This window comes from Lipotes vexillifer, unplaced genomic scaffold (assembly GCF_000442215.2).
Source record: "Lipotes vexillifer unplaced genomic scaffold, Lipotes_vexillifer_v1.1 scaffold58, whole genome shotgun sequence".
Lineage (NCBI taxonomy): Eukaryota > Metazoa > Chordata > Mammalia > Artiodactyla > Lipotidae > Lipotes > Lipotes vexillifer.
In genome coordinates this window covers 4,890,216-4,911,596 of record NW_006781997.1, presented here as the reverse complement: position 1 = coordinate 4,911,596, position 21,381 = coordinate 4,890,216, and the positions used below count along the sequence as shown (strand labels likewise).

General features: G+C 34.4%; 1 protein-coding gene across 2 annotated transcripts in view; it reads left to right on the top strand.

Annotated features, from left to right (window-relative positions):
- The first annotated feature begins 5,090 nt into the window (after positions 1 to 5,090).
- KPNA5 (karyopherin subunit alpha 5) overlaps positions 5,091 to 21,381 on the top strand; it is a 41,220-nt gene continuing 24,929 nt past the window's right edge. Inside the window, exons 1-6 of one of the 2 annotated variants that reach the window (XM_007454927.1) lie at positions 5,091 to 5,224; positions 6,615 to 6,716; positions 6,830 to 6,929; positions 11,810 to 11,904; positions 14,073 to 14,204; positions 16,115 to 16,203. In XM_007454927.1, the coding sequence (XP_007454989.1) occupies positions 5,096 to 5,224; positions 6,615 to 6,716; positions 6,830 to 6,929; positions 11,810 to 11,904; positions 14,073 to 14,204; positions 16,115 to 16,203 (647 nt within the window). In that variant the 5' untranslated portion in view covers positions 5,091 to 5,095. The remainder of the gene's footprint in view (positions 5,225 to 6,614; positions 6,717 to 6,829; positions 6,930 to 11,809; positions 11,905 to 14,072; positions 14,205 to 16,114; positions 16,204 to 21,381) is intronic. The other variant, XM_007454928.1, reaches the window with a different exon arrangement.

Sequence of the window (21,381 nt, the reverse complement as noted above, 5' to 3'; positions counted from 1 at the left end):
CCCCCTCTGCTGGTCAGTGCCGCAGCCTCCGCCGCCGCCGCCGCCGCGTGCAAGGGCTTCTGGGAGGCGAGCCTTGGGGTCTCGGGTGAGGGGCGCAGGAGGCCGCCATCTTGAGTTGCGAGCCTGGTCTTCAGACTCATCGCTAGGGGCGGAGTGGTGACCCCGCTGTTACCGCAGCAGACGCCGCAGCTGGGGACTGGAAAGTCAGAGCGCCGGATAGTGCCACATTAATAGGTAAGTAGGAGTGACACTGGACAGGTTGGGTGAGCCTCGGGTTTGGTCCCTTTGGGAGCTACTAGTTCCTGAGGCCACTGTTTTGATTTACCCCTTCCCCTACAAAGGGTTCAGAACCAGGCCAAGCGGGGATTTTCTCAGCTTCCCCAGAGGGAGAGAGCGGTGGCGGGGGCGTGGCAGCCGGACCTTTCTCTTGAGGAGGCGAAGTCGCGGGGAGCACTGAGCCTCTCCGAGAGCCGGGCTGGTCCTCTGAAGGAGCTTAAGGCAGAGGATCTCATTCTATCGCCGCTCTGCCCCACTGTTTCTCGGTAGTTCCTTTTTTTGGTACATGGTCTTGTCAAACGTTGCCTGTCACTTCTGGGGCTCAGCAGTCTGTCCCGCGGCTCAGCTTATTAGAAGTTTCACCGTGTCCAGAATAAGGCAGCTTCGGTCCCAGGGGCCTACACATGTTAGGTCGCACCCTCTACCTCCACGAGCTGCCCTCCACCTGGATGCAGGTGCCGGGAAGGGCTCAGTCCTGACGCGGGCGAGCGTGGCTTCTTAGATGCTTCTCTCTAATAGTCGGCCACCTCACTTCCAAGATGAAAATTTAATCGTGTCTCCTCGATAATGCATAAGAGATGAAAGGAGTTGAAAGCTGTTAAACGGGATAGTGATACTTCAAAAGAATATGATATGGGCATTAACTCTTAGGCTTTTTGAACACCTTTAAAAAAAAAAGACTTCTGATTTGAGGTCTCTTAATTACAACATTCAGTGATTTATATTTTGTAAGAAAATGACTTTCCCTCTTGGTAAACAAACGGCTCTGTCCTTTAGGTCTGATTGGTGCACTTTCCCCTTTGTACTGATATTGTAATTTTACTAACAGCCACCCTAGTCCCTGGAAATGGAGGCTTTATGGAGACAAGAAATTCCATTAATATATATTAGAAAAAGTTCGGATTCCAGTTGTTTGCCCAAGGTCAGCAGTTTTTCAAAGAGGAGAGTGAAAAAATACGCTTACAACTGAAAAAAAATTCCTCTGGCAACTTTACAGTGTTTGAATAGCATTTCTTATATTTAAAATAACTTGTATGAGACAGCAGCCTTTGAAGTACCGTAGTTTTTTAAGCTATAATCCAGAGAAAGAAACAATCCCCTTGGGTGAGGCCCCTTTAAAGATCATTTTCCTTGAACTTTACATCCCCTTTGAAGCAACTGCAGTGAGGATGCAGATGTTAAATAAGAGACAGGAAGTTAGTACTACAGAAGAAAAAGGAACAAATGATGTATGAGTTGTTGGGGCTAGATTTTATTTGGTTAACATTTATATTGAAAGGTTTTAATGTCATTGCCTGACTGATGGTATTAAGGAGTAGTGTCTGCTGTGTGTGTTGGGAGGCACAAGGTGATTCAATCAGATGTGGGGAGAAAATATTAGAACTTCTGTTTGTTTACCTTTTAAAACTACTCTGTTTTTAAAAAAACTTTTCTATCTGTGAATTTATAATGGGATAGTTTATTAAGCTAGTAATACATGTATATAAATAAACATGTTGAGGATGAATTCTCAAATGTATTTTCTGTACGTGGAATTCCTAAATGTATTTTGTGTACATAGGATATGTGATCAAAAAGTTTAGAGGCCAGTGGCCTAGAAGATAAGATGCCTAATGTATAGGTGGTAAGTATATTAAAGAGGTTTATTGCTGCAAACATTTCATTTTGCTAAGATATTTTATACTGTTGAACATAATTCAGCAACTAATGTTGAAGCCCAGTTTGCTCTGTCATGAACTCTGATCTGTTTTTCCCTTCCAAGAGCCTAAGCTTTTATTAATGTGACAGAATATTTATATATGAAGTAGAGAATAATGCTAAACATTGTTATTATTAAGAAAGTCAATAATAAAAGTTCAGAAGCACAAAGTTTTAAATCCTTGTGAAGTCCTCAGCCCATTCCATTCACTCTTTAGCTCCACCACTAATGAAATTTCTCTCAATATCTTTACCAGTGACCTAATTATCAAATCTATTGCTTCCTTCCTGTGGTACTTGGCTTATTGTAGGCACTTAAATTTGCTGGATAAATCAATGAATGAACAAATTGGGTGACCTGTTTTTAGTGCTACTACAACTGAAATACTCCTTTATCTTTTGAATTCCCTTCTTTTTCATGACTCTTATTTTCTTCTGATCCTCCTATTTATTTTTGGTTTCCTTTGCTCTTTCCATTTTCCACTGAAATGTGAATATCCTTAAGATTTCTCCTTTGGGCATCTTTCTTTTATAGCTCTAATGCTCTTGGGTTATCATTCAGCACTCTTTTCCTAAGTTTTGACTCATTTTTAACCATCCATAAATAAAAACTTTCTGTTTGTGCCCTATGTACTGTAAATTTAACACATTTAAAATTAAAAGTCACTGTATACCATTAGAATGGCTACAATTAACAATAACAACATTCTAACAATACCAAGTGTATAGCCAGGATACAGAGTAACAGGAACTCTTATATGTTGCTAATGGGAATGCAAAATGTTATAGTTACTTTGTAGTTTGGCAGTTTCTTATAAAATGCGAAGCATACGCTTGTATTATTCATCAATCCTACTCCTAGGTGTTTACCCGAGAGAAATGAAAACTTACTTTTACACAAAAACCTGTACGTGAATGTTTATAACAGATATATTCATAACTGCCCTAAACTAGAAACAACCTAAATGTCCTTCAGTAAATGAATGGATAAACTGTGGTATATCTGTACAATAGAATATTACTCAGCGATAAGGAGGAATAATCTATTGATACATGCCAACAATATGGATGACTTATATAGATGCATTATGCTAAATGAAAGAAGCCAATTAAGACTACATACTGTTATTATTTCATGTATGTGGAATTCATGAACAGGCAGATCAATGGAAGTAGAAAACAAATCAGTGGTTGTCAGGTTTTAAGAGTGGGAGAAGGACTAATAGGAGCAGCGTGAGGAAGTTTTGGGGGGGAGTTATGAAGCTGTTCTGTATCTTACTGTGTTGGTTATATGCCTGTGCATTTTGTCAAATTCATAGTACTGAAAGAATGATTTTTGCTGTATAATTGAATGCATTATTTTCATCTCAAAAACATGGAGGCAAGAAAACAAAACCACCACTCTGTTCCTTTATCGGTATTCCCTATTTGGGGTTATTTTGTCCTTATACTGAAATGGCTCACACTAAAAACCATGGAGTCATACTCAACTCCTTTTTCTTCCTTACTGCATATTCCTTATATTCATTTGGCCTCTAATTCTTATTGAATCAGTTTCTGAAATGTTTCTGGAATCAATCTGTCTTCTATATTTTTCAACGCAGCTACTAATATAGTTTAGGTCTTTATCATCAAAGCTTGAAACAACCTTCACTTTAATTTCTTTAATTCTATTCCTTAGGATCAAGTCCAGATTTCTCAACCAGATTGCAGGAAGCATATGTTTTGTTACCTACCTTTCCAGCTTTATCTCCTGCCCCTTCTCCCATGCATCCTCTTGTTCAGGTACACTTGATTTCTTACTGTTCCATGTTTATGCCAGGCTTCTTCATGAATTCTGTGTTTACATATATTCCCTCTGTCTGAAATACTTGTTCCCTTCCTTTTCCCCTTTCATCCTCTTCCCTGGCAAATTCTTGCTCATCCTTTAAGACAGGATAACTGGGAAAACTTTCAGAACTCCCTAAGGCACAGTTAGTTTCTGTGTCTTCTGTGCTTTCGCAGGATTTAATGCTTATGTTTTAGTGTACTTTACTACTTAAAATATAATTTGCCAGTTCATTAATCTAGCTCTTCTATATCAGGGACAGCATATAAATGCCCATCTCTCCTCCTCTCCTGTTTACTTCATAAGTGCTAATTGATTACAGCATTCTCTCTGGCTATACATGGGTATGTCATCAGAATTTATCAGAATAACATTCTATATAGGCATTAATTATCTCTCATATTAAATTCAAATTGAAACCGTGCTTTAGACTGATTTTTTTTAATGTGTAAATGCAGGATAGGTTATAGTATTCGTAATTTTGTATTTGTTTCCAATAATACCAAACTATTAATATAATACTAAGAAGTGTTTATAATTCTTTTTCTAAAACTATTATATATATTCAAACATACAATTTTATATTTATATAAAATATATATTTTAAATATACTTATAAAAATGTTTATATAAATGTTAATTTTTAAAAAACATTTATAATAAAACTACTTAAAAATAAAGTAGAAGTATTTCAGTATTTTAAAAGAACTGATTATACTCTAGTACTGAAAACTGGTAAGGCAGTCATAACTCAGGTCATGACCTGTGTGGCTTTAGTTCTTTAGGCAGTGCCTTAAGTAAATTAAAGAAGACAGACCCCAATAAATATGTGAGGTGTGCTTACTGAAGCCTGATACCATATTTTATTGAAAATAAGACAATTCATTGCTGGTTATTTCTTGATCTTTCCATAAGCTGGAATTTAGAAGTTTTTTACCCAACTATTTCATGATTAGTTCCTGGCTGACAGTAATTTTAAGATGCATCTCACTTACAGAAAGTTTAAAATACCACGGATGGGGGAGTGCATCTCAGAATCAGTGGAATTAGGGTAATGACTTTGTGTTTAGACCAAAATCTATTATTTGATAGTTAAGTTCTAAAATATTTGGTCATTTTGCTCCAATTTTGATATGGCGGTGAAGAAATGTATTCTTTGTACATAATTTTCAGAATGGGTTTTGTTGGTCTATTTAATCCATGAGCCTGAATTTAATTGCCCTAGAGTAAACATCTTGTGTTGTTTTGAGAGTTATCAGTATCTGTTTTCTTCTCTCCTAATCTTAAGATGCCATGGCTAGTCCAGGGAAAGATAACTATAGAATGAAAAGTTATAAGAATAAAGCCCTAAATCCCCAAGAGATGCGTAGACGAAGAGAAGAAGAAGGAATACAGCTTCGAAAACAAAAAAGGGAAGAACAGGTAGGTGTTTTAAAATATTTAATTCTGTTAAGATAAAAACATTATATAAAGAGTTTAGAAGTAGTATTATTATTGCTGCTAATTTTTAGATAATTTTAAATGAAAAAAATGTTTTAGGAAATTGAATATGGGTAAATATATATTTTAGTTTATTAGGCTCCAGTAATAATATTAGCAAATTCACGAATCAGAAGCCTGTGCTATTTTTAATCACCAACAAGAATGGCTTCTCCGTTCCATTGATAAACCTTTTACATTAATATTTCTGCTCCAGTGCTAAGAAATCTTTACTCTTGAGCCTATTTAGATCACTTCTACTTGTCATTGTAAAATTTGCCCCCTAAAAGAACGTTAATTGTATTCATTTGTTGCTTTATGATTTTCATAGCTCTTGCCCCTAAGTTAATTATAATCGTTTTCCTATGCTATTCATACTGTTCCTCCTATAGTCTATCAGGCAGACCTCTTAGCCTTCTCTGTTTGAACTTTATATATGTGACATAAGGAATAGAAAAATTAAAAGAATGCATCTCAACATTTTTCATTCCAGGATATACCTAAATTTAGAAGTATTCATAAATAATTAGGAGGGTATGGTCCTCACATACATGAATTAAAACTAATGTGTAAAAAGGACCAGCAATGAAGAAAGTAGAAAAAGGCCTGTTTTAGCAATATGACTATTTGTCGTTCCCCTATTTGTAGTAGCTAACATAGTCCCTACTATATTACAGTAGGTACTCAAAAAAAAAAAATCTCTTGAATAAATGAATAGAAAGAGAACTGTGTACAGACTGAGGAACAGCAGAATTTATTTAGCTATCAAAAAGTATGTGATACCAGATTTTTTTCGTCAATTTTGATTTATGAGATGTACCTATAAATCTTTCTCAGTGACCTGACCATGTCTCTTTCCTCCTCTGTTTTATTTCTTTATATTCACTTTTGAGTTAATAAGCATAGGGCCCTCTTTCCTGAGAGCTGCTCTCTATTCCTTTTTAATCTAATATACTAACTCTGTTAATATACCACATTATCTCACTCATATAACAGATATGCTTTTTAACTAAGATTTTCTTCTTAGACATCTCATAATTTAGTTTAAGCATATGTGGTTTTCCAAGTGCTGTAAAATATAAATGTGTACTCTGCTTATGCTACTAGACGTTGGTGAAAGACCTGAGATTAAGAAGCAGTCTACAGAACAAGAGCTAATTTAGCCCCAAAACTACTCATAAATTTGTTATGGTATGATGATTAAGAAATGCTAAAATATTCAGAATTTTGGATGATAAAATTATTGTTTTGTTTAGTAAAGGAAAAATATAATTCTATGGGAATTTAGTATTTTATGGAAAGCTCAATATATTGTTATTTCTCTTTATTACAGTTATTCAAACGCCGAAATGTCTCTTTGCCCAGAAATGATGAATCTATGTTAGAAAATCCTATCCAGGATCCGGATATCAGTTCCACCGTACCCATTCCAGAGGTAGATATTACAAAAACGTATTTCAAATTATATTTCAACAGTATTACAGAGATGATACAGCAAAATTACTAATGCAAAATAGTTAAATAACAATTGTATTTTCTGTGTTTTAGGAAGAAGTTATTACCACAGATATGGTTCAGATGATTTTTTCTAATAATGCTGATCAACAACTAACAGCAACACAGAAATTTAGAAAGCTGCTTTCTAAAGGCAAGAATTATTTTCAGTATGCTTATTTGATGTTACAAGAATTTGTAGTACAGTTTTATTTATTATATTTTTTTTATTTCAAGGCACTTTCTTTGCCAGTAGGTCTTAATTTTTCTCTAAAATATATTTTTAAATAACATCTCTTTTTTAAACATTATATTATCAAAGTAACGCATGTTGATTGTAGAATATCTGCAAGTATAAAAGGATTTAAAGAAGCAAATATAGTCCCAAATTAGTCCCATTGCCAAGAAAGAAAGTTAGAAATACATATTTTTAAATTCTTGTAGAAATATTTTTCAGACTTTAAAAAATTTTTATTTTTTTAATTTTTTTAAATTGAAAGGCTAGAAATAAACCCATACATCTGTGGTCAAAATCAGTTGATTTTTTTTTTTTAATTAATTAATTTATTTTCGGCTGTGTTGGGTTGCAGCGAGCAGGGGGCTACTCTTCGTTGTGGTGTGTGGGCTTCTCACTGCAGTGGCTTCTCTTGTTGTGGAGCACAGGCTCTCGGTCAGTGGGCTTCAGTAGTTGTGGCGCACGGTCTTAGTTACTCTGTGGTATGTGGAATTTCCAGGACCAAGGCTTGAACCCGTGTCCCTTGCATTGGCAGGTGGATTCTTAACCACTGTGCCATCAGGGAAGCCCTCAGACATTTTTTTAAAATGGCAGCATAACATCAGAGCATGACTGTAAAATGAATAATCAATCAATCAGATATTTTTTTCCAAATTTTAAAAAATTTAATTTGTATTTTATATTGGGGTATAGTTGATTTACGATATTGTGTTAATTTCAGGTATACAGCAAAGTGATTCACCAATTTTTGATTATCATAAGCAAAGCTACATAAATCCTTGTATAACCTAAAGCTTCCTTAGTATGAATTTATAAAAGTGAAATCGTGGGTCAAAGGGAGTAAACAGTGTATTAATTTACATTCCCATCTTTAGTTTGTGCAGATATTCATTTCACTATATTCTTACCAACACAGCTATCTTTAAAAAAGAAAAAGATGGTTATATAATAGTGCTTATAGTGTGGCAGTTTTTGAGCACCTAAGTTGAATATTTTTTATTATTGACCTTTATAATTTATAATTTGCCTATTTATGTTATTTATCCAATATTATATTGAGTTTATAAAAATTCCTTATTAAGTAAAAATTTAACCCTTAGTCTATCTCATCTTTCATACATGGAATTTATAGGATTAGTAATTCTAATTATATTGAGCTGTATACATGAACTGATAAGATTTTGAAATTGCCCTTGGCTAGCTGCCGTATGTTCCTGAAAGACAAAATTTAGTAACGTATGAGGAATAAAAGAAATCTTGTGTTCAGTTCAGCACAGATTACAGGCTATTACCTTTGCTTTCTTATTGTAGTTCTTTTTCATAAGTACCTTTAATTTTCCTTTTCCATCCCTTATCTTCCAAGCAAAAGTAGCTTAGCAATGTTAGGAGACCCTATAAAATCAAGAGTAGCTTCCTCTTCCTCACCATATTCCACAGTTTTTGTTTTTTTAATTTGGATTTTTTTTAGTCAGATTAATATTTATAAATTAAAACATTAATTTAAAAAATAAGTTAAGTGTATTAATAGTAACACATCAATAATTTTTACATTACCATATTCTCTTTTAAGATTTCTTTTTGCCATATGTTTTATGTTATAACCAATTAACAGAATTAATTTAGATTTAATTGTATTTAAGAATATTAGAGTTTGCCACCAGTTTTTACACCACAACTTCCCCATTATTGAATTCTTTAGTCATAAGATTTTATCTTCATTCCTAATTCCTCAGGGTGTTCTGTGTCTTTTAAAATATAGTATCTTTTTCATAGATTCAATGATTTTTCTGTTTCTTGTAGTGGGATTATGCTTGCCCAGGTTGGGCATATGTCAGGAATTATAGATACTTTCTTTTGCTGATTGATGTGAGTTCCTGCCAAATATTTTAGGTCTAGAAGAATATTAGATTTACTATAATTTTCCTTGATCCATCACTGTAGGAAATATGGGGAAGGAGCTAGAACTAGAACTGGAGCTAGAAATAGAAATAATAGAACTCCTCTGATTTGTCATGATAGTGATCTTTTGCTAGAATCTGTTATTTACTTCCCTATCATGGCCACTCTTATAGATGTGAATCACAAATTATTCTTTTCTTCAATCCCAGTTTTGTTTCTCCAAGGCTTTTTTGTTGTGGATAACTCTTGATTAGTCTTCAGTGCTGAAGCAGATATTCCTCTATTTTACTTATGTTTACATTGCCATATTGACTAAGTCTTCTCTGTAATAGTTCATCACCTTTATAAGATAAGGTAGGCTATTATTCTGTCAGTATAATATCAATGTAAAAGTTAAAAGTTCATGATACTTGTTAGATTACTTGATGATCCAAGCACACTTTAATTGCTTTCTTTTAGATGAAAGTAACTGTAAAGTAATTCCCCAGGAAGAGATCATATTTGGGTTCTTAAATTTATATATCTATATATCTATATATTTATATCTTTGTCTATATTTCTTTATCTACATATTCAGGTAGTCTCAATACCCACTTCTCCCCACCCTCTAACTAGAAAACCAATTTTCTATGTTTACTTCCTTTTCTCAACCTCCCCTTTCTTCTCTGCTCAAAAAGAGCAAGACAAAATTTTGTCCTTTACAAAAATAAGGGGAAAGTAGATTTAGAATTTTCTTTTGGGAAAAGAGAAAGAACTGGAAGGTAAAGATGGTAACCACAACCTAATAACTTTGTTTTGATTTTTTTTAAGATGGGAATAAAGGCATTAATAATATATATTATTTTATCTTGTTGATGTTTTATAACTATAAGAACAGTTTAAGCTATGGTCTGGAATTTACATTTTGAAGAATCCAGACTTTTCATTTAGAACACCCAAACAAAATTTTATAGTTTTAACTTTACAAATTTTGCAGAAATCTCCCAATTTTTGAGCAAGTTAGAAAGATAGCAGATTTGTAGAAAAAAGAAGAAAAGGAAGAAAAAAGTCCATTTCTTTTTTTTTTGTCACACCATGCAGCTTGTGGGATCTTAGTTCCCCGACCAGGAATGGAACCCGTGCGGACTGCAGCGGAAGCGTGGAGTCCTAACCACTGGACCACCAGGGAATTACCAAGAAGTCCATTCCTAAATAAATCTTTCTTAACAGTTGAGAACACGATTTCTAAGATTTAAACTGACTTAAAACTTAGTAATAAGGTTTTTCTGTATCAAACAAGCAGGATTTGTAGACCTTTTATGGTTATCATTCATTTATTAATTCTACTTATTAAACATTATTTATGATCAGTAACATACTCAAACAGGAATTAAGAAAAGGAAGAGTCAAAAGTGGAAATGAGATTTCTCTCGTGTAACCAGGTGGACAGATAGCTCAGACAAATTTGTGTGGTGGGTACAGGGCAAGGGGAAGGAATAAGCATACTGATATTATGAGTTTGGTTTTGTTTATGTACATTTTAAAGAAGCTGTGGGGGAAAAATGTAACCATAAGCACTTAAAAATGTGGGACAGAATCTAGGAAAGAAGAATTTACGGGGGTTAGATTTGTGAATGATAAGTGACAACTGAATTAGCAAAATAGAAATAAAATAGAAATAGATTTTCTAGGAGAGGATTTCCTAGAAATAAATTTTCTAGGAGGAGAATAAATAACGGAGAAAACTAACCCAAAGGAGCAACAGTGAAGAAGTTCCTGGAGAACCACAAGAGCGTATTTGTTGCTGAAGCCAAGGGAGGAGAAAGAATTCTTGGTACTTATATTATTGGGAGCTGAAATATCTTTGTTTTGTTTTGGCTGCGCCCCGCGGCATGTGGGATCTTAGTTCCCCAACCAGGGATTGAACCCGTGCCCCCTGCCTTGGAAGCGCAGAGTCTTAACCTCTGGACCGCCAGGGAAGTCCCAGAAATATCTTTGTTTTCAATTTACATATCTTTGTTTTAAAATTTCTTAGAGCTTTTATGATTCTCAAAAGTCCTCAGGGGGCTTCCCTGGTGGCGCAGTGGTTGAGGATCTGCCTGCCAATGCAGGGGTCACGGGTTCGAGCCCTGGTCTGGGAAGATCCCACATACCGCGGAGCAACTAGGCCCGTGAGCCACAACTACTGAGCCTGCGCATCTGGAGCCTGGGCTCCGCAACAAGAGAGGCCACGACAGTGAGAGGCCCGTGCACCGCGATGAAGAGCGGCCCCCACTCGCCGCAACTAGAGAAAGCCCTCGCGCAGAAACGAAGACCCAACACAGCCAAAAATAAATAAATTAATTAATTAATTAATTAAAAAAAAAAACAGAAAAAAACATTAAAAAAAAAAAAGTCCTCAGCATTTCATGAGAATTTATCAAGAATTCTAGGTACTTCAATAGCATTTTTGTAAATAATAAATAATACCCTGACAAAATAGAACCTATCTAGCTGAAAGACATTAGGCAATTCGTGGTTGATAGTGAAAGAGACATCCCTGGAAATTGGAGTGTGGTTATGAAGAATTAGAAGACACTTTATCCTTCGATTGGTATTTTGAGTATTGGACTGAAATATTCCCATATTGTGAAGGTGACCTCCTAAATAGCATTCAATTTATGAATTATAAATATTTGTATAGAAAATATTTAAAAATTTTCTTATCATTATGGTAATGAAAAACAATTTGCTTTTTTTTTTTTTTTTGCAGTAAACATTGCAATTATGAGAACGTTTATTTTCTTCAGCTACATCCAGCTAAGGGTTTTAAACTGGATCAGTGAAACCTAGTTATTTTATGTGCCCTGTTAATTGGCATAGGGTCCAGATCATTGTGTTTTTGTGTCTATGTAATAACTTAATTATTTTTTAATTTTCAGAACCTAATCCACCAATTGATCAAGTTATACAGAAACCAGGAGTTGTGCAGAGATTTGTGAAATTTCTTGAAAGAAATGAAAATTGTACATTACAAGTGAGTTCTGTAGTTTACTTTCTTAATCTTTTTCCAGAAATGACATAGGATTAATGTGTCTAGTGAAAGCAGCTTCTACAGTACTGAGTATATTGTAAGCATTCAGTAAATACTTGGCAATTAAAGGGGGTGCTACATGTCTTGCCTTGGTCAAGGTTGCAATGCTAATTTTTTCTAGGAACTGTTATTTAATTAAACAGTTTTGGGAAAAATATATGAAATCATTCCTAATGTTAAGAAAAATTTTGTAGTTGTCAACCTTTAATAACTTCTGTTTTAGAAAACCATAAACCAAAATGTTAATTTAATGGTTAAATTTTTTTTGGCTCTTAGCTAACTAAAGTTGTAACTTTTTAGTATAAACTCTTGTACCTCTTAAAACATTTTTTTCTGATTAATTAGTTCTTTTTTTGAGAAAAGAACGAATCAGTATAATCTACTTAAAATGCGACCAACATTAAGTTTGTCCTAAAGAGCATGCTTCTCAGTTATACTATAGTGAAAATTTTAAGATGTCTTCCAAATAATTGGCTACTAGTAGTAAATTACTGAAGTTTGCAGGTATTTTACTGTTTAAGATTGTTCTTCCTGACTTTCATTGCTATAAATATTCTTAAGTAAGTGTACAGGGTGGAATTATATCTATCAGGAATTGCACAAGACCTACACCTAAAAAATTCTCAATGCTCTTGTTGGTCATGGAGGACTTTTACTAGTATTTGAGTAATAGTTGTTGAAATTACAACTTAGAATTGTGTTCCACTTATCTGAGTAATTTGGGAAAGTTCCTCACATCTAGGTATAAGCAAAGGAATGTGTTGAACCTGTGACTATTAACCATCATGAGCTTTATGCTGAAAAATTGTTGAGAATGTTTACAACAAGGGTGTCTGAGGAAAAGACCCTTTTATCCATAGTATAGTCTTATTGTCAATTAGTGTTCAGAGTCTTTAGGTGATAGTGCTGAAAGGACGGGAGATCATGATCTAGTCCATTTGCCTTATTCATAAGCTCTGAGTCCAGACTAAAACCTAAGCCTCCTGATAACTAGTTTTTTATTTGGCTCTTTAATTCTAAGTGATTGAAAGAAGAAATGAGTGAATATGAATGAATAAAATTGAGTGTTAGTTTAAGCAATACATTGTATAAGGCATTGTAGTTAAAAAATTGAGTAAGATATTATCCCTCTCTGCAGAAATTCTTCACTCTGTTGAGGGAGACAAACACACAAACAGATCTGTGATACCATAGTACAGTTAGTGCTAGCAAAACAATATATAGAGTGCTTTGGGAGCACAGAGAACATGGCAACTTATCTGGGTTTTTTTGGTTTAGTAGTGTCACATGGCTAGTCTTGAGGGTGAATGAGAGTTTAACAGGCTGAAAAAAGGAACATTAATTTCAGGTTGTGAGAATAACATGTGCAGAGAGCATGCAGTATTCAAGAAGAATATTGGGGATTTGAGTGTTTATTAATCATTATACTTGAAACCTAATGAAATTCAGCAGTATGCTCTTGGGGCAGCTATATGCTGTTCCATATCCAAGTTCATATGAAATATGCTAGTTCGAAACATTGATCTAATAGGCCTCAAACTGGGGGCCTACATGCCAGATTGGCCCACAAACAAATTTTGTTTGGCCTGCACATGTTTTAAAAGATATCTGCTAATAATGAACTCTTTGACCTTGAACAAATCACCTAAATGTCTGGACTTATAATTTTCTTATTTCTTAAGTGAGGAGGTTAGGACTAGATGATGCCTAGGGAAACAAAAATACCTTTTATGATGCTAAGTTCCATAGGTATACTATTACTCTATTAAGTAGTGTCTCGTTTATTTTTGCGCTGCTTGCTTTAGAATACCTGGCTCCCTAATTGTAAACATTAGGAGTTTTATGAATTATAAATTCAAATGTGTTCATTTATTGCTCATGATTTGTAAATTTTATTATATTCTTCTCAGTTCTTATTTTTCCAGATTGAAGAGTCCTTTTTTTAAAATAAAGCATTTTTACCTATCAAATCTGATTTCCCATTAAATCTTATTAATCGTAAGTTTTTCTCTCCGACTTGTTCAGCTAAGTCTTTACTCCCTCTCTTCTTCCTTTCTTCCCCTTTCTGACATATTTTGGGTGCTTTCATTTATTCTTTTATTTTTCCTTAGTTTGAAGCTGCATGGGCATTAACTAATATAGCATCTGGAACTTTTCTACATACCAAAGTAGTGATTGAAACTGGGGCTGTTCCAATTTTTATCAAACTTCTTAATTCAGAGCATGAAGATGTTCAAGAACAGGTAAGTTTCTAATTTGACCTATTATATCTACTAGATTTTAACTTTCTCTTGAAAGTACCATTTGCGATTATGATTTGAAATTCAGTTTTACCAAGTTGCCTGTGTTGTACATTTATTAGAATACAATAATTTCTATTTACTGTCAAATTAGAAGGAAGGAAGAATGAACTGTCTTAGGCATAATCCTGGGTTTTGTAAACATGGGATCTCAGCTATTGGGAACTACTATTCCCATTTATAAAAGAGCATACTGAGTGAAACCCAGAAAAGTTAGTAATCTACCCAAAGTCACAGTGAATGGCTGAACCAGGTTTTAAACCTGGGCCAGTCTGATTCCTTGTTCTTTGCATGTATGTAGATTATTTCATTGTTTCTATTTAATATATCACATTATTTTGAATGAACCATTTTAGATTAAACTTTCTCATAGTTGTTGTAACAGGGAAAATTTAATCACATATAATTTGCCATCCAGAGAAAGTCAAATGTTTTTATATTTTCGTTTTGGATCATTTTCATGCAAATTGATCTTAGATCTCTCTACCATTCCATCTGTTTGTTTATATTTTTATTTTTATGTGTATATTTTTTTCCCACTTAACACTAGTATTGAGAGCCTTTGCATACGGCATTAATTATTCTTCCAAGAAAATTTTACTGGTTACTCATTATCCATTCAGGTAGGTACCATAATTTATCTGTTCCTCAATAGTTATACATTTGAGTTATTTCTAGCTTATTAGTGTTAATAATATTGTGATGAACATCATTGTATATCAGTCTTGATATTAATATGACTTGACATATATATGTACCTCGATTATTTCATTAGGGAAAAATGACTTTACTCAGTCAAAGAAAAAATTTTAAAGTTCTTATTACATATTTCAAAGTAGACTTCCAAAAATGTTAACAAATTTATATCCCCACCAACAAAATACTTCACAGGTTGCAAAATGTCATCACTTTAAAAAAATTTTCTCAAAAAAATAGACAATAAGCATAGGTCTAGAGTAGATGTTAAAAATATTAACGCATATTTTAGATGTTAAAATAAAATTTTCCCAATTGAAAAAGTAACTTAATGTTTACTTTTGTACTTATATGAAAAGCTTGAAATGAGAATATAATGATCAGTTGCATTTGTGTAATTTCTCATCTAATTGAAATTTAATATTTGAATAATCTTTTACTACCATTTATTTAAGCTGGACTAACTCTAAACTTATTTTCAAGCATCAATTCAAGCCAATTCTCACATTAGCTTTACCTTCCTTTCCTATGCTTTGTCTGTCCTTCCTTTTTCCTTTTACAAGTCAGTCCCTTCCCAGTGAGTGGATTCCTTGGCATAGGAGCAAACCTCTAGCATAGGTAATTGGAAGATTCACTAAATATAGATATACAGTTGACCCTTGAACAACAACAGGTTTGAACTGTGCGGTTAACTTACACATGGATTTTTTCGTAATAGATACGTACTACAGTACTATGCAGTCTGAGGTTGGTTGAATCTGCAAATGCAGAACCTTGGATAAGGAGGGCCAACTGTAAAATTATACATGGATTCTTGACTGTGCAGGGCTTGGTGCCCCTCACCCCCTCATTGTTCAAGGGTCAACTCTATTTTGTCTCTCCATGTAGATTCAGAGCAGACAAACTATCCCTTTGTTGAACAGAATAAACATTTCACTAGCATGTAAGAAAAAGTTTTTAAATGCCCTATGCTTCAATTTGACTAAAAATATTATTAAAGGTACTTTTAAAGTTTTCCTTTCTTGTTTCCTACTAGCATGTTTTAACATCTTGAAAACTATCACTTTTTTCCTTCTACACTAAAATCTCATTCTTAAGAGAGAGCATCTTATTTAAGATATTGTCATAAAAGAATCTTTTTTTCTTATTTTTCTAAGGCTGTTTGGGCACTTGGTAATATTGCTGGTGACAATGCAGAATGCAGAGATTTTGTTTTGAATTGTGAAATACTTCCACCTCTTTTAGAGTAAGTACTTTAAGTTACTATGATTAAATACTACTTTGGGAAAAGCAGACTTTTTTCTACACTGTATTACTACATACACAGTTAAGTTCTTCAGTGATACTTTTAAATTTCACTTATGTTTATCCAAGCCTGAAATAGCTTGAAAGTACTTAAAACTAACAACAACAAAAATTTTCCAATTGTATCATATCTGTCTTTTATGTTCTCTTAAGCCACACTTCACAGTGGTCCTTGCTTACTTGATGCTTACTGTGCTAAAATAATTATTCTACAAAACAAGGATAAGTAGTAGTTTTTAATACAATAAAAATTTAAAAGTTGCTAAAGCAGGGAGTATTTAATACATGAACAAATGATGCATTGAGGGTGTCAGGTTTTCATATTTGATTTTGAAATGTTCAGAGAACAAAGAGAGTTTTCTTTCAGAATTAGAATTTTACTTAAAATGACTTAGCTAGTGGTTTCTTTTTCAAATACCTTATACTTTTTTTAAAAAAGAAATTACCCTATAATGTAAGGTTCTTTACAGAAATGACATAAAATTATTTGAAAGATAGGTTTCTTTATCTATGTTGGTTATCATTTACTAAGAGGATTTTTATTTAGGCTAAATGCCAGTGGTAAATAATGAAAGAGGAAAAACTAATTGAAAGGGAAAATTTTACTCATCATTTCTAGCCCATTCTCCATCCTTTCCAAGCTGAGAAATTGGATAGGAATAATAAATTTTTTGATATGATTTTGTAAAAGATATTTTATTATTTTAGAGAGCGTAACTTTCCATGGACAAAATGGATTTCTCAGCATCATTTCACTCAACTAACATTGAGTACCTACTATATGGAGGCCACTGAACCACTTGTGATTTCATTTACTTTGCGCTTTTCCAGAGTTAAGCTTTATGGTATTTGAGAATTTAGTTGAGCCATGAAGGAAAACACTGATTCAGGGTTCAATATCAGAGTTATTTTGAAGTTCATACTATTAAAAACATCTCTTAAATTTTCAATTTGAGACTTTTTAGCCTGATTATATGGTTTGTAGATTAACTGTGAGCACTTTGTTTCTCTTTTCACTTTTGCTCTCTGTCTCTAGGTCATTTTATTTTTTGTTAATATCTCAAGTTGGTAATGGTTTATGAAACAGTAAGTGAGTATTTATTAGTTCTAATCCCTTTAAATGTTCTAAGGAGCTTTTAATTATGACTAAAGAAACCAAACTAAAAAATAAAACTAATGACAAACAAATAGTACCCAGCTATGTAGTCCTGGTTATAAACATAATAAATTTCAGGAAAAGAGTAGGTTTAGAAAGTTTCAAACATTCATTAAAAAATTGAGAAAGGTCGTAAAAAGGAAGTAAAGTCAAGTTAGCTGCCAGATGTTCTCACTGTAGTTGGTCAAAAGGAAAAATGGTATTAACTTAAAAAAGATTATGGATAATCTGTAGTTCGCACTAAAATTCACATTTAGCTAATGCTTAAGTATACATAAAATTTCTATTAATATAATATGGTTTTATCAATTCTGCCTTGGGGAGTTTCAATTTGTTTTATTCTCAGTAAGTATAAGCCTTTTGCAACTATGGACTTTCTATACTGATATAGCTTTGTTGTTTTAATATAATTCAACTTTAATTTATAATACAGCAAATCTGGACAAGAAAAGATTTGCAATTTCTCATAATAATCCCATTAATACAAGTGAAGAAAAATAGTATACATCACAGCTTGGCCAACTACAGTCTTCAGGCCAAATTTGGCCTGTCCCCTGTTTTTGAAAATTAAATTTTATTGGAACACAGTCACATCAGTTTGCTTACTTAATGTCTATAGTTGCTTTCATGCTACATCAGCAGAGTTCATAGTTGCAACAGAGAAAGGCCTGTGAAGCCAAAAGTATTTACTGAAAAAGTTTGTCAACTCCTGATATAGAAAATCAGTGTAACTAATTTATTTCTAAACGAGTTATGGTTTTAGGAGGCTTCAAAGACTGTTTATCGGAAAACCTTTAGAACATATTTTTTGTGTGTGTGATAAAATATACACAGTATAAAATTTGCCATTTTAAAGTGTACAGTTTACTGCCAGTAAGTACATTCATAGTGTTTTGCAATCATAACCACTGTCTAGTTCTAGAACTTTTTATCACCCCAGACAAAACCCCAATACCCATTAAGCAGTCACATCCCCTTTTTCCAGTACCTCAGTCCTTGGAAACCACTAATCTTCTTTCTGTATTTACGTATTTACCTATTCTGGATATTTCATATAAATGAAATCATTATAGTGTGTGACCTTTTGTGTCTGGCTTCTTTCACTTACCATATGGTTTTCAGGGTTCATTCATATGGTAACATGTATCAATACTTTGTTCTTCTTATAGCTAAATAATATTCCATTGTATGGATGTACCACATTTTGTGGTACATTCGTCAGTTGATGGTCATTTGGATTATTCCCACCTTTTGACTACTGTGAATAGTACTCTTATGAACGTTCGTGTACAGGTTTTTGTTTGAACACCAGTTTTCAATTCTTTTTACGTATTACCTACCGGTGGAATTGCTGGGTAATGTAGTAACGCTATCTTTAACTTTAAGGAACCACCAAACTTTTTCCACAGTAGCTGCACCATTCTACATTTCCACCAGCAGTGTGTGAGGGTTCCAGTTTCTCTACTTTGTCACCAACATTTGTCTGTTATTCTGATTTAAGCCATCCTAGTGGATGTGAGGTGGTATCTCATTTTGCTTTGATTTGCATTTCCTAATGACACTGAACATCTTTTCATACATTTATTGGCTATTTGTGTATCTTCTTTGGAGAAATATCTAACTCCTTTGCATATTTTTATATTCAGTTATTTGTCTTTTTGTTGTTGAGTTATAAGAATTCTTCATATATTCTGGATAGATTCTTGTCAGGTATATGATTTTTAAATATTTTTTGCATTCTCTGGGTTGCCTTTTCACTCTTGATAATTTCCTTGATTCACAAAGTTTTTAATTTTGATGAAGTCCAGTTTATCTATTTTTTTCCTTTGTTGCTTATGTTTTTGGTGTCATTTGTAAGAAACCATTGCCAAATCTAGGGTCATGAAACCCTTTTGTTTTCTTCTAAGAGTTTTATAGTTTTATCTCTTAAATTTGCATTTTTGATCCATCTAGAGCTATTTTTTTATATGACATGAGGTATATGTGGACATCCACTTGTTCCAGCATGATTGGTTGAAGAGACTGTTCTTTCCTCATTGAATGGTCTTGACACCCTTGGTGAATATGAGTTGACCATCCATGTGTGAGTTTATTTCTGGATTCTTACATTCTGTTCCATTGATCTGTATGTCTGTCCTTATGCCAGTAACTGTTTTGATTACTGTAGCTTTTATGGTAAGTTTTGAAATCAGGAGGTGTGAGTCCTTCAGTTTACCTTCAAATTTTTTTTCCATGTTGTTTTAGCTGTTCAAGGTTCCTTGTAATTCCATGCAAATTTGATGCCTCACTTTTCCATTTCTAAAAAATACTATTGGCATTTTGATAGTGATTGCATTGAAACTGTATATCACATCACTTTGTGGAGTATTTCTGTTGTAATAAAATCAAGTCATCCATCTGTGAACATGTGATATCTTTTAATATAGTTAAGTATTCGTTAATTTCTTTGACAATATTTCATAGTTTTTACTGTACAGGTCTTGGTTAAATTTCATCTTTAAGTATTTTATTCTCCTTGATGCAATTTTAGATGCAGTTATTTCTTGGATTTTTTGAGTTGTTCAGTACCCAATGTATAGAAATACAGTTGATTTTTGTGTGTTGATCTTGTATCCTGCACCATTGTTGAATTCATTTATTAGCACTATTAGTTTTTTGTGTGGATTTTTTTGGATTTCTATATATAAGGACATGTCACCTGTGAATAGTGATAGTTCTTCCATTCCAATTTGGATGCCTTTTATTTCTTTTTATTGCCTGATCGCTCTGGCTAGAGCTTCCAGTACAGGATTGCATAAAAGTGGCAAAAGCAGGTATCTTTGTCTTGTTTTTTATCACTCTTTCACCATTAAGAATGACGTTAGCTGTGGGTTTTTCATAAATATCCTTTATCATATTGAGGTGGTTTCCTTATATTCCTAGGTTGTTGAATGTTTTTATCATGAAAAGGTGTTGGCATCTGTTAAACGCTTTTTCTGTGTCAATTGACATGATCACATGTTTTTTTCCTTCATGCTATTACTGTGATGTATTATTTTGTTTGCTATTGTTCATTGGATCATCTTTGGATTCCTGGGATAAATCCCATTAGTTCATAGTGTATAGTTCTTCTAATATGTTGCTGGATTCAGTTTCCTAGAATTGTGTTAAAGATTTTTTGTATCTACTAGGAATGTACATACATACTTGTGATGTCTTTGGCTTTGATATCAGGGTAATGCTGGCCTCATAAAACAAGGTAGGGCACAGCTGGAACTCCCAGCTTGGGGTCTCTTTCCTCCGCCATCACAGAACTGCCCCGGAGCCCGAGGGGAGGGCGGCCTTACTGAGGCTGTCGGATCTGGAGGGGCCCCGGCAGCCAAAGCCACGACAGTTGTGGGGACTGCGGGCCGGGGAAAGATGGCGGAAGAGTAACACGCGGAGATCACCTTCCTCTCCACAGATACATCAGAAATACATCTACACATGGAACAACTCCTACAGAACACCTACTGAACGCTGGCAGAAAACCTCAGACCTCCCAAAAGGCAAGAAACTCCCCACGTACCTGGGTAGGGCAAAAGAAAAAAGAATAAACAAAGGCAAAAGAATAGGGATGGGACCTGCACCAGTGGGAGGGAGCCGTGAAGGAGGAAAGGTTTCCACACACGAGAAGTCCCTTCGCGGGTGGAGACTGTGGGTGGCGGAGGGGGGAAGCTTCGGAGCCACGGAGGAGAGCACAGCCACAGGGGTGCAGAGGGCAAAGTGGAGAGATTTCCGCACAGAGGATTGGTGCCGACCAGCACTCACCAGCCCGAGAGGCTTGTCTGCTCACCCACTGGGGCGGGTGAGGCTGTGAGCTGAGGCTCGGGCTTTGGTCGGAGCGCAGGGAGAGGACTGGCGGTGTGAACACAGCCGGAAGTGCACCACGGCTAGCCGGGAGGGAGTCTGGGAAAAAGTCTGGACCTGCCAAAAAGGAAAGGG